The sequence below is a fragment of the Zonotrichia albicollis genome, chromosome 28, assembly GCF_047830755.1.
Source record: "Zonotrichia albicollis isolate bZonAlb1 chromosome 28, bZonAlb1.hap1, whole genome shotgun sequence".
Taxonomy (NCBI): Eukaryota; Metazoa; Chordata; class Aves; order Passeriformes; family Passerellidae; genus Zonotrichia; species Zonotrichia albicollis.
The window spans coordinates 1,013,244-1,025,996 of NC_133846.1; the positions used below are offsets into that span (position 1 = coordinate 1,013,244).

Sequence of the window (12,753 nt, forward strand, 5' to 3'; positions counted from 1 at the left end):
AGATCAGGACAAGGCTTACCCCTTGCCCTGCTAGGCACCCCCAGAGGAGCAGTTATGGCCTGAGGCCCAAAGGTGGATGAGATGCCCTGAAGCAGAGGTGATGGACACCCCTGGTCCCAGTCCAGCACCCAAAGCATCAGGTGCTGGTGTTGGTGGTGTCAGGGAGACAAGCAGCGCCCAGGGGAGCACCAGCACATCACACAGGGAGCAGGGGCAGCAGGAGGGAAGGGGCTGGCAGCGAGGGCACTGACCAATGCTGGTGAGCGGGCCCTTCCCCACCAGCGCCATGGGGAGGGCGGGGGGCGAGGGCAGCTCCTGCTGCTCGTCCGGCTCGGGCAGGCTGCTGACCGCGTGGGAGTGGCGCCGCTCCTTGGCCTCCTCCTGGGAGTGGAGCTGGTACCTGGGGAGCCGCAGACAGGCATGGTAAGATCGACCAGCACCGTCCAGCTCCTGCCCACTGCACTGCAGCCCAGCTTCCCTGGCTCAGGGGCCTTCGCCTGGAAAGCCTCCCCTTCCCACCCCAGCACCACACAAAAATAATTTGGGCTCCTTTACCTCAACCCCTTCTTGGGCAGTGTGTTCCTGTCGCGGTTGGCACTGGAAGGGAAGGAAAGATCAGTGACATCCCTGCACAGACTAGGGAAGGAACCATGGGGACTGAATTGTAGGAATAGGGAGCTTTTCCCTAGAAATGTAGCAGGAAGAGACTCTGAAGCAGGCAAAGGACATGGCAGAACAGCAGGGAGCAATGTGTGCCCATGAAGGTGCTGCAGCAACCCACCCACCTCCTTCCAGCCATACCTGTCCAGATGTGTCAGCCGGGGGCTCCCACTCCAGCCCAGCTCTCCTGCCTCTTCTTCTTCCTCTTCTTCCTCTGCGCTGGCAGGGGGTGCAGCAGCAGGGGCGGGGGTGGTGGTGCTGCCCCCTGAAAAGGCACTGGGCAGGCTCATGGGCATCTGCAGGGATTCCATGCTGCGATGAAGGCCGGAGAGCTTGGGGTACATCCTGCCCTCCTTGGGGACACTGAAGCCACCCATGAGCTCCAGGCCCTGGGAGAAGCTCGCCGAGTTGATGTTGAGGATGGGGGCAGGGCTGGGGCTGAAGCAGGGCGCAAGGTGCCCACCAGCTGGGTGCAGCTCCTGGAGCTTGGCAGTGTGTGGGGTGTGCAGCTCGCTGGAGGAGGGTAAGTCCAAGCTGTTGGAGTTGACCTTGTCCAAGTTGGCCAGCGAGGGAGGCTTCACGTAGGTCTTGGCAGCTGCTCTGGAGGGGGGAAATGGGTAAGGAAACAGGTGAGACTCAGGTACTGGTGCTGGGCACAGCCGTGCCAGGCACTGCTGCCCTCAGAGGTGGAAGGACCATACCTGAGAGGTGTAGGGGGCAGCTCAGCCACCTTGGCTGCTGGCGGGAGGTTGGCCTGGGCTTTTGGGGTGCTCTCAGGTGAGCTGGCACTCTTCAGGGTGCTGCACTCAGAGTCAAGTGCCACTGCCTTGGCCTTGGCCTTCTCCTTCTCACGGTCTGTCTGGTTCACAGGGGCTGGTGTGCCACGGCCAGTGCCAACCTTGGATGGCTCCTTGAGCCGCGACACCGAGATGCCGCCCGGCTTGGTGCTCAGCAGGCTGGGGTCAATGCTGCTGCTGACCGGCCGGGCTGCACTGCGGCCCCCGGTCACACTCATGGAGCTGGACTTGGCCGGCCGGGGCAGGCTGCGGTACTGGATGTTGGAGCGAGCCCCTGGTGCCAGGAACCCAGGCTCAGGTGCGTTGGAGACATCGAGGCTTGTCTTCCTCCCACCGACTGGCTTAACAGGGATGCCAGAGCTCTTCTGGATCTTGCCAAGCGTGGCTGAGCCCCCAGCCTGCATGACAGTGGCCGTGCCAGTGGCAGGAGCTGGTTTCTTGTAGCCAAAGGAGCTGGAGGATGAGGGACGTGTGAGCCCTGACGGCGGCTTCTTGGCATCAGCGGTGCGGTCACGGCTGGCATCGGACGAGGAGCGCTGCAGGCCCGTGTTCTTCACTGACAGCTTGCTCTTGTCGGTGGCTTTGGTCTCTGGCTTGCCTAGTGGCAAGAAAGGACAGGTTAGTGTCCCTGGAGGCTTTGAGAACATTTGGAAGTGAACAAGCCCAGACAGGATATGGGCACCAGAGATGCAGGGATGTGATGGAGAAGGGACATGCCAGACCCTTGGTGCACTCAGTAGTTCCCCAGCTTGGTGTGTGGGAAACCATGGGGCAGGCACAGACCCCCAGCCTGCCTGCAGCCCACAACACAGCCCTGCCTCCCCTTCCAGCCCACACCCAGCCCCTGGGTCTGAGCACAGCCATAGGCCATCCCATGGCCCACATGCCTGGAGAAAGCACACAAAGACAGCAACCAACCTTCTCTCCATCAAAGGAGCTGGACCCTACCCAAACTGGTTTTTACCTGCCACTTTGAGGGTGCTCTGGGCCATGTGGGTGATGGGGGAGGTCACAGCCACTGGAGGAGTTTTGCCCTTCTTGAGGGAGCCTGGGGTGCCCAGGCTGACAGGCTTCTTCAGCTCACCACCCTTGGGCCCCTCCTCTCCGCCCTCCGAGGGTTCCCGCCGCCACTTGGAGGAGCCATGCTCCATCTTGAGGCTGCTGCTGTCGTAGTCCAGCTTCTTGGGTGCCTTCTCGTCGCCCTCCCCGTACCAGCTCAGGCCGCTCTCTGCCAGTGAGCGCTTCTCCGAGTCCGTGCGCAGCTGGGGGCAGAGCAGAGTCAGGGGCACTCCTGGCACCCACCCCAAACCCACCCGCAGAGAACATCAGCCAGCTGGGAGAAGGACGCAGCAGACACCCTGTGCCATCCTTGTTTCCTCACACTGGCACCCTCCATGCCCCCTGTCCCCCCGAGGTGTGGCAGGAAGGCTGGGATGGGTGCTGGAAAGGGTCCAGGTGCCCCTGGCACCTACCGCTATGGCCGAGTTCCTGCGCGAGGCCGTGGGGGTGGAGGGCAGGGAGTTGAGCGAGGAGCTGGCATTGAACTCCTCTGAGCTGAGGTTGTCCGAGGCATCGCTGAGGCCGCTGCTGATGGAGCTGCTCTCATCCCAGCTGTGAGGGAGAGACAGCATCAGACCCCTGCTCAGCACAATGGGTCTCACCACCCGCAGGATCTCCCTGTTCCAGGGGCTGTCGGGGCAAAATCCAGCTCCTGGTAGTGCCCGTGACAAGGACATGGCATGCAGGGCCCATGGCTGGCTCCAGCCCAGCCATGGAATTGGCTTGTGTTCCTGTGGCACACAAGCCTCAGTGACTCTGCTTCTCCCCATTAAGGCTCTGTGGAGCTTTGGGGGGATGGAGGGACATCCACAGCTGGCAACAAGCCCCCAGCAACCTGCTCTGACCCTGGAGGCAGGTTGGGGTTGCCAGAAAGGACAGGACTGCTGGAATAAACAAACCAACCACTCTGTAGCATTCATCATTCCCGGGGTGATCCCCACCCACTGCACCTTACTGCCCCCTCCAGCCCCCAGCAGCCAGAGGCAGCAAGTCTGGGATCTGCTGCTGTGCCAAGGTGGCTGCTCCATGCTGGGGCTCAGCCAAGTGTGCAGAAGCCCATCTGCAGGGTCATCAGTCAGCATCACACTGGGGCAGCAGCTGCCTGGGTGCCCCAAGGGCACAGCAGGTTCCACAGCACTGGGCTGTGCCCATGTTGATCTGGCACAGGCAGGCACGGAGCACCTTCCAGCAGGATGAGCACAGCACCTTTCAGGTCAGCAGCTGAGTAGGTCAGTGAAGCCTCGCAGCCTCCCAGGGCCTGTGAGGGGCTGGGGGAGGCAACACTGAAACAGGCTGCACAGAGAAGCTGTGACTGCCCCATCAATGAAATGTTCAAGGTCAGGTTGGATGGGGCTTGGAGCAACCTGACCTACTGAAAGGTGCCCTCGGCCATGGCAGGGAGTGGCACAAGATGAATTTTAAGGTCCCTTCCAACACACACCATGCCATGATTCAGTGACAAGCTGTAGCTCAGGAGTGCAGAGCAGAGCTGGGAGCTGTAGCCAGCCTCAGTCCCTGCAAGAGATGCCTGTTTATCTGCATTGAGGCCACAGAGGTGCAAGTGAAGCCCAGCAAACAGCAGAGCCCCAAGAGCAGTGGCAGAGCAAAAGCAACAGCCACCAGCATCCCCATCAGATGCTCAAGGCTCAAGAAGGAGCAACAGAGGCAGCTCCAGCACCGTAAGACCTGCACTGTGTGTCCTGCTCTTTCCATAGGGAAGGAGTTCATCAGAGACTGGCCAAAGCCAGGATGGACACAGCCCCCTGTGCCCCTACAGCAGTTTCTGGGACAGAGACAGCAGGTGCTGCTGCCCAGGAAGGGATGTCAATAGGATCATGCACTCAGGATATGCTGCTCAGCTCTAAACCATGTCCCACCACCAGCCCCATGCCTAGAGTGAGTTCCCACTGGGATGGAAATCCTCAACCCAGGATCTCCCAGCCTGGCATCACCTGGCAGTGAGCAGTGCCAGGAGTGAGGCCAGGCTTCATAGGACTGTGTCCTATGGCAACACAGCTGAGGCCACATGTGGTGCTGGGTGTCTCAGTCTGGCTTTTGGGGCCAGGCAGGGAAACCCCAAACACTCTCCCAGCCATGCATGCAACAGCCCCACTGCCCTGGGCATCCAGAGAGCCACTGAGAAAGGGGCAGAGGGTCAGAGGTTAGGCCAAGGCAAGAGGTGACTCCAAATCCTCCTTGACAACCCTGTGCCAAGAAAAGACAACAAGCAAGGTCACATCCCAAAATCACTAAAACCATGGCATGAGGGTAGGGAGCCAGCTGCACACTGTGAGGGTGTCCCTGACTCTTATGGGCACACAGCTGGCGCACTGAGGGATCCCCAAACTGGCACGTGAATACCATAGGCAGCACAGCAAGGAAAGCCTCAACCGCAGCACCACTGGCCCCGCAGCAAGTACAAACTCCCGGAGCATGGCTGAGCCCCGGCACCTCGACTGCCCCCCAGAACCCTCAAACGAGGGGCAGCCATGTCTGACTGTCCCTCCGAGGCAAAACTGACCCTCTGCTTTGTGCTCCATCCCCTCCATCTTATCCAGAGCCATTCCCAGCTCCTGCAGACGATCCCGCACCGAACCTACCCGCCAGCAGCCCCGCGGTAGCTCCCAGGAACGGGGATGCTCAAGGGCAGCGCGTCCGTCCTACCGCGCTGCGCGGCGCCGGCGGCGGACGGGACCCGCTGAGGGCGGGATGGTCCCGCACGGCCTCGGGGATGAGCAGCCGGCCCCAGCCCGGCGCGGGGAGGCGGCTGCACCGGCAGGGAGAGGAGGATGGAGCGGGAGCGCGGCGCGGTGCGCGGGGATGCTCCGCCCCGCCCCGGCCGCACCCCGACTCGGAGCCCCGCGCTCGGCAGTCCCGGGATCAGAGCCGGCGTGCGGAGGCACCAGAGCCCCGGGAGCCCCCAGGAGCCCCGCGGAGGACAGGCCCGGCCGTAGTGCAGGTGCGGGGCGCGGGCCGGGGCGGAGGATGGGGGCGCCGAGGCGGAGGATGGGAAGGCAGCGGGAGCCGCCCCGATGCCCCGGTGCCGCGGTGCGGGAGCGGCCGCGCTGCCCCGACCCCCCTTTCACCCCCCCCAGCGCGGCCGAGACAAAGCACCGCCCGCGGAGCGGCCCCGGGGCGCGGGGCTTTGTCTGCCGGGGCCGAGCTCGGGCCGCGCCCCCGCCCGCCGCGGTGCCCGCTCCGTGCCCGCTCCGTACCTGCTGGCGAGGCGCGGGGCGCGGCGCGGCCTCCCCGCCCGCAGCATCGTGCTGCCCGCGGCGCGGCGCGGCCCCGCCGGCCGAGAGAGAGGGGCGGGGGGCAGCGGGACCGCCCCGCTGCCCGCGCCTTAAAGCGACAGCGGCACAGGACCCCCTCCGCCGTCCATCGGCACCGGGCTCCCGGCTCCAAGCCTCGCCCGCCTCAGCTCCGCCACCGTGTCTCCGCATTCTGCCCCGCAGCCGCAGCCCACGGCCCCGAACCCTGTCCCTGGTGTCCCCCAGCGCCCCCCCAAATGCCCGCAGAGCCCCCCAAAATCACGATTCACATCCCCAAACAGAGCACCAGTGATCCCCAGTCCAGCCCACTATGTGATAACAGAGGGCATTCCTCAGCACTTGGCCTGGAACCCGTGCCCCCCAAACCACCCTGTTCTCTGTCCCAAAGGAACCTCCTCGATGTGAGTCCCACTGTGGGGTGCTGGGACAGCTGATCCCAGAAACCTCGGCACTCATCCCCAGAAAGGACATCCATGCCTGCCTCGCTCTGCCTTTCATTGACCAAAACCCCAACTTTTGTCCCTTTTTTCCTCTCTCTCTTCCATCACATCAAGAGCCATGCTGCAGGGTAGGGTCCTCACCGGGATGGTAGCACCAGGGACAATTTCACCAGCCCAGCCACGTCAGGCAGAGAGAGTTAACTGCAGCCTTGGCAAGACACACCAGACCCTGCAGGCTGGGAAATAAGTAATTCCTTCCTTGAAGCAACGGCAACGCCTCTTGGCTCCTTCCCCACTGTCCCATCACTCACCCACACAGGGCTTGTCCCAGCCTGGCATGGCAGGACAGGGGTACCTGACCATCCCTGTCCCCACTGACCAGCTCGTGCCCACACCCAGCAAGCCCTGGCAAGAGCTCATGGCCAGGCTTGGTGGTGCAGCCAGCCCGAGGTGCGGGTACGGCCCTACGGCCGCGTGTGCCAGTGGGTGCGGCGGCACAGCCCAGCCAGCCCCGCATCCCTCGGGTCCCTCCGGCCTGGCACCGTGCCCGATGCTGTCCTTCCCCTCCTCTTCTCCTGCCTGCCTGCCTCAGCCCCACCACAGCCAGCTCAGGCAGTGCTCAGGGCAGCTTCTGATGGGCACAAATCCGGGCATCCCGGGTGGCAGGGGAGCCAGCCTGGCACAGCCCAGCACTGCAGCCCCTCAGAAAGGCAGCTTTGACCCTGCCAGAGCCACAGGCCTGGTGTGAGATGATGGCAGAGCCACAGCAGACCCCTGAGTACCAGCACAGGCACTGAGCCCCATACAGAGGAGTATCCCCAGCACATTTCTCAGCAGAGGATCTGGATGGTCTTGAACTCTCTTTGCTTCACCTGTCTCACACCAGCACAGACACCTGCCCATGTAGCACCCAGACCCACTGGCACCAGCCAGGGCTCTGGACACTCATGTCCCTGCCAGGCTGGTCCAGCCAGATCCCCACTGCCATCCTGAAGCCCACCCTGCATGGAAGCAAGTCCTGGTCTGCCCTGGCCCCTTCCTCCTGTGGCAGGGGAGGAAATGCAGGGTGTGCACTGAGGGGGTCCCACACATCAGCAGATCACTGGCATTGAGGGGGCTCTGTGCCACTGGTGCTCCCAGCCCCAGCTCATGCTGTGACTTGAGATAGGAGCAGTGAGGAAGGCACAGGCACAGCCGGGCTCTTCACACCCTCCCCCTCTCCTCCACTTAATGGGGCAGAAAAAACAATTAGCTTCATAAATCCCGTTGAGGGGGTTGGGAGCTCCCCATGGATGTGGGCAGGGCGGGGCTCTGCATCTCCGTCACATCCACATCAGGAATCAGAGTGTAACAACACTCCCTGACTACCCTGATCTCCACAGCCCTGTAAACCCCTCTGTACCCTCCAGGATGCTCCCCTGCTCCCCAGGTACCCCCTCAGAGAACTCCAGCCCTACAGAGAGTCAGGCTACCTTGACCCTAGGTGTCTCCTGCTTGGATTTTGGGTACTGTGATCTAGCACCTTTCTCCAAAGCTGCACTCAGAGGAACAGGGGTCTGCAGAGATCCAGCAGATGGGGAAACTGAGGTAGGGAAGGGGGATCTGACTTGCCTGAGCTTCCCCAGAAGAGGATCAACATCACATCCTGCAATTGATTCAGGACTCCATTCTCCAGGCAGCACTGCCTCTGGTCTCTGGCCCCCCAGAACCCTGAGGGGTGCAGAGGACTCTGCCACAGGAGCCTTGAGCGTGGTCCCTGCAAGGGGGACCAGGCTGTGCCTCCATCCCAGCTCTGCACCACCAACCTCAGTAACAGTGGGGTCTGATTTCCCGTGGCAGGGAGGCCAAGGCCATGGGGGGGTCAGCCAGCACTCACTGCCTGCTGCAGTGACATCAGCCATGGACTCCAACCACACTCCAGGCTGAGAGCTCACCTCTGGTCACCCCTCTGCTCCCCCCCATGTGGTGGAAACCCTGGAGGAACTGTGTCCTGGTGCGGGGATCTCCACTGGCAGTTTTGGTGACGTGTGGAGCCTCACCCGGGCCACGGTGGCACCCGGGGCTGCAGAGGCCACGTGCAATGCTCAGAGAGTCCCAGGGCAGTGCCGGGGTGGGGAGCAGCGTGACTCAGCTCGGTTGTGAAATTCCTATTTTTCCTGTTGTCTGGATGAGCTGGTGACCTCGGACACCTCAGTCCAGAGTGGCCAGCTCCTCCACAGGCAGCAGGGTGGCACATGGTAAAGCCAGCTCTCGAGGTCCCCAGGTAGCATGCAGAGAGGCAGGTGGGTTTGGGTCAGATTCTTCCCAGCAGCTTTCCCCAGGGCACATGGGTGTGTGAGGTCTAACCCTGCACTTGGCTCTGCCCTGTGTCTGTATCCAGCCTCATCAGCAAGCTGCAGGGGCCAGCAGCTTCCTGCACCTTGGGCGTCACTGACCCCCAGGTGCCCTGTAACCCCAAGCCTCACAACCCCAGGATACCAAAACATGCCTCATGCAGCCGCTGTCACATCCCCAGGGGCCAGGGATCAGCACTGGGTGCCTCAGCCCAAACCCCAAAGGATGGAATTGCTAGAAAGCAGTGCACAGGAAGGTGCTGATGCCCAGGGGGGTCCTGGAGCCCCTTTCTGGGAGTGTCCCCTGTACCCAGCTGGCGGGAGGAACTCGCCAAGCCCAGCACACAGCACAGCCCAGCAAATATTTATACAACATTGCTCCCTGGCCAGCCAGGGTCCCACACACACGCCAGGCCACACGCCAGGCCACGTGCAGGGCCACAGCCATGCCCCACGGAATGTCCCTGATGAGGAATGACTTCATGGGCTCACTGGGACAGGACATGGGGTCATCCTGGACTAGCCAAAGCGGAGCAAGGGGCGTTTGAGGGAAAGGAGCAGGCTCCAGCGCCAGTCCTGCTCGGAGCAGGAGGAGGCCGCTCCCCTGCTGCTCCTGGGGAGCTGAGCCAAACATCTGCTCCCGCCTACAGGCTGTGCTGAGCCCGAGGAGCTGCGAGGAAGCCGGAGCCAGGCCAGCCAGAGCGCAGCGGGTGTCAGCTCCAGAGCATCCCTCCCAGGAGGATGCTGCTGGCAGCCCCCAGCCCTGCTGGAGGGGACCACAGGCTCTGCAGTGCTTGGCTGCCAGCAGCACCCCCACAGTGACCTGGGACGGTGCCTGGGGTGTGCTGTGGGCTAGCAGCATGCCCTGCACTCCCAATTCCAAAAGCTGCTGCCTCAGCTCCATTTCATGCCCACAAGCAGAGTCAGGGCAGTACCCAGCTCATGAGGGTGCAGATGCTGCCACTGCTGCGGTGGGATGCAATGCTGCCTCCCTTTCTGCCTCCAACAAACGAGATGCAAAAGGACATCCTGAAATCACAGCAGTCCCAGGGTCACACAAACATTCCCCCAGTGCTCTGTAAGCCCCAAGGAACATGCAGAGCCCTGGGGACTGGCTCCAGAGCTACACCTCCACAGCACAGCACTGCAGCACACACAGACCATCATCACTGCTCCTGCAGCCACCGCAGCAGAAGGTGCTGACTCAGCAGCCAGCCCCTCTAGCTCCTTCTGTACCCCATGAGCTCCTGACTGCAGCAAAGCCTTGCAGCATCCCTCTCACTCCCACCGTGACACAACTGGCCCTAGGAAACACCCAGGGACGGTGCTGAGCCACTGCTCAGGACACACCACATCAGGTCAGGCTCTGGGCACACACGGCACAGCGGCAGGCACACCAACACGTGGCCACACTGTGGTGGCGCTGCTCAGACATGCAGGACGTGGCCAGAACACTGCTCAGACATGCAGGACATGGCCAGAACAAAACCAGGCCAAACCTGGCTTGCCCATTCTGCTCCATGCTCCTCACCACTGCCTGGTTCACATGCAGGTTTGCACACAAACGCACCCACGCTATGCAGAGATGTCCCTGGGGAAGCTCCCAGTGGAGTGACCTTGGTGGGGTAACCTCCAATGTTCAGCAAACAACCCCAGCCTGGATGAGTGGGAAAGTGTCACAGGTGGCACTGCACCCTTCCTGGAACTGGCCTCAGGGCAGGGAACAGCAAGTGGCCACTGAATACTGGCAGATGGGAGCCAGAGTTGACCAAGGAAGGGAGTAAATATGTTTTAGTGTTGGAGAAACAGCCCAAGACTGGGTGCACATGCCCTGCCTAGGCCCCAAGGACAGGCAGGACAGTGCAGAAGAGCAGCAGCATCCCTTCCATCCCTTCAGTCATCCCAGACATCCTGGTGGGTGCTCCCTGTGCCAGGTCCCTGCCCTGATGCAGTGCACAAGGAGGATATAGTGACATTGGGAACAAAAGGTATGTGCTGCCGAATAGGAGGCCAAAACAAGAGCTTTCCAGACCCTGAAACCAGCAGCAGGTAGAGAGGAGTGGCAAGTGTTATGCCGATGGATGCAGGCACAGCTGGATGAGGAGCCAGGATGCCGGGGCATTTGGCTAATACAGGAATTCTGCTGGGTCTCGGGTGTCCCCAGCCAATCCCTGCTCAGACCTGACCATCCCACACCCTCTCTGAGCTGGGCCTCAAGTCCCCCACAGCCTCCTTGGCTGGGCTCACCCCAACCTCCACCCAGCTGAATCCACCTCCATACCTTGGGGGCAGTCCCCTTGCCCCAGCCGTGTCTCACCTACCTCAGCCCTCGCTCCTTCCAGCCTGCTCCCCCGCCGAGCCACGGGCATGCCTGGGCACATCCCACAGCCCCACACGTCTGTGTGTCCCACAGGGACGGGGACAGGGACAGGGACGTGTCACCGCGTCCTCTGAGCCGTCTCTGACCTACTGCCCTACAAGCGGGGCCGTGCGCCGGCGCGGAGCGGGGGACGCTGCCCCGCGGCCCGGGCTGGGGCTGCCGGCCCCATCTGCAGCAGCCGCTCCTGCCCGGTGCATTAGCAGCACCGCGAGATGGGGCCTGCGGCGGTGCCGCTTTCTAGGTCAGAGCCAGCGAGGAGGCTGCGCTGGGTGAGGGGCTGCAATGGGTGAGGGGCTGTGTGAGGGGCTGTGCTGGGTGAGGGGCTGTGCTGGGTGAGGGGCTGTGCAGGGTGAGAGGCTTTGCATGAGGGGCTGTGATGAGTGAGGGGCTGTGCATGAGGGGCTATGCTGCGTGAGGGGCTGTGCTGGATATGGGGCTGTGCAGGGTGAGGGGCTGTGCTGGGTGAGGGGCTGTGCTGGGTGAGGGGGGCAGTGCTGGGTGAGGGGCTGTGCATGAGGGGCTGCACTGGATGAAGGGCTACACTGGGTGAGGGGCTGTGCTGGGTGAGGGGAGGCTGGATGAGGGGCTGCACTGGATGACGAACTGCACGGGGTGAGGGGTTGTGCTGAATAAGAGGCTGTGCTGGATGACAGGAGGCTGGATGAGGGGCTGCACTGGGTGAAGGGATGTGCTGGCTGAGTGGGGTCTGCATGAGGGGCTGTGCTGGATGAGTGCTCCTGGCCAGCTCCTTGTCCTGTCTGGCTCTCTGGAGGGAATGCTCCTGCTCTGCTTCCCGGGCTCTGCACCCAGAGCATGCAGGCTCCTGGACAGGGCACCTCAGTGTACCCCAGCACCCAGCCAAAGGCATGCTCTGGGACAGAGACCCTGCCATGCTGCCCACTCTGGGAGACACCCCAGGTCCTGCTGTGGGGCCGTGGGGGATGAAGCTGTGAAGCTGCTTAGGTCACTACATGGCTCTGTGCCCGCAATGACCCCGGTGAAATGGCTGATCCCCAGGAGATGCTCCTGCAGATAAGGGGGTCCTGTGCTGCCCTGGCTCACTCCTGCACACCTTCCTTGGGGAGGGTACCCAGTGCAGGGCACCCAGTCTGTCTCTGGCATCGCAGAGAACTCCAGGCACATCCAAGAGTCTCCATGCTGGGGACTCTGCACAGGAACAGGACTGTGGCACCTGCCCATGGCCCAGCTCACCACAGCACTAACAGCCTCACCACACCAGGGATTGTGCACTGCCAGGGCCTCACAGAGGCTCAGCCATGCAGGGATCCATCCCCAAAGCTTGTACCTTCCTGAAGGAGAAGTAAATCCTGCCCATAGCAGCGCAGGGCTGAGCTGTCCTGGGTCTCTGACCCTGCCCACACTCCCTCTGCTCTGTGACTGATGAATACAAAGTGTTGCTCCACTGCCTCTGAAGCCAAGGGCACCCCAAGGTTATCTGCCTGCATGAGCAGCACCAAGATGAGACAAGGAGGGAGATGGAGAGCAGTGTACCCTTCATCCCCACAGCCAGCCCTGCTGCAGCCTCAGCCATCCAGAGCAGCCCAAATCCACCCCACTGGCAGTCACACCTCGCAGTCCAGTGGCCAGTGGCAGAACGTGGTGACATGGGACCTCTGGCTGCCAGGCAATACGTTAAGATCTACAAGAGGGTCCGTGTGGAACCAGCACAAGGCTCCCTCATTCACAAGCACAGGGCAGCCCCCAAGGTCAGTGCCCATAGGGAGGATGGGTCTGACACCCATGGTGCCACAGACACTCTCAGCCCACAGCTGGAGCAAGACAGAGGCAGAA

General features: G+C 62.3%; 1 protein-coding gene across 4 annotated transcripts in view; it reads right to left on the reverse strand.

The window, feature by feature from the left end:
* Window positions 1-12,753, reverse strand: part of NAV1 (neuron navigator 1) — a 74,217-nt gene that overhangs the window by 12,481 nt on the left and 48,983 nt on the right. For 3 of the 4 annotated variants that reach the window (XM_074528321.1, XM_074528320.1, XM_074528322.1), the window contains 6 exons: window positions 2,930-3,068; window positions 2,422-2,719; window positions 1,362-2,055; window positions 802-1,260; window positions 556-597; window positions 252-400 (listed from right to left, as the gene is read on the reverse strand). In XM_074528321.1, the coding sequence (XP_074384422.1) occupies window positions 252-400; window positions 556-597; window positions 802-1,260; window positions 1,362-2,055; window positions 2,422-2,719; window positions 2,930-3,068 (1,781 nt within the window). Of the gene's footprint in view, window positions 1-251; window positions 401-555; window positions 598-801; window positions 1,261-1,361; window positions 2,056-2,421; window positions 2,720-2,929; window positions 3,069-5,731; window positions 5,876-12,753 lie in introns of those variants that run through there. The other variant, XM_074528323.1, reaches the window with a different exon arrangement.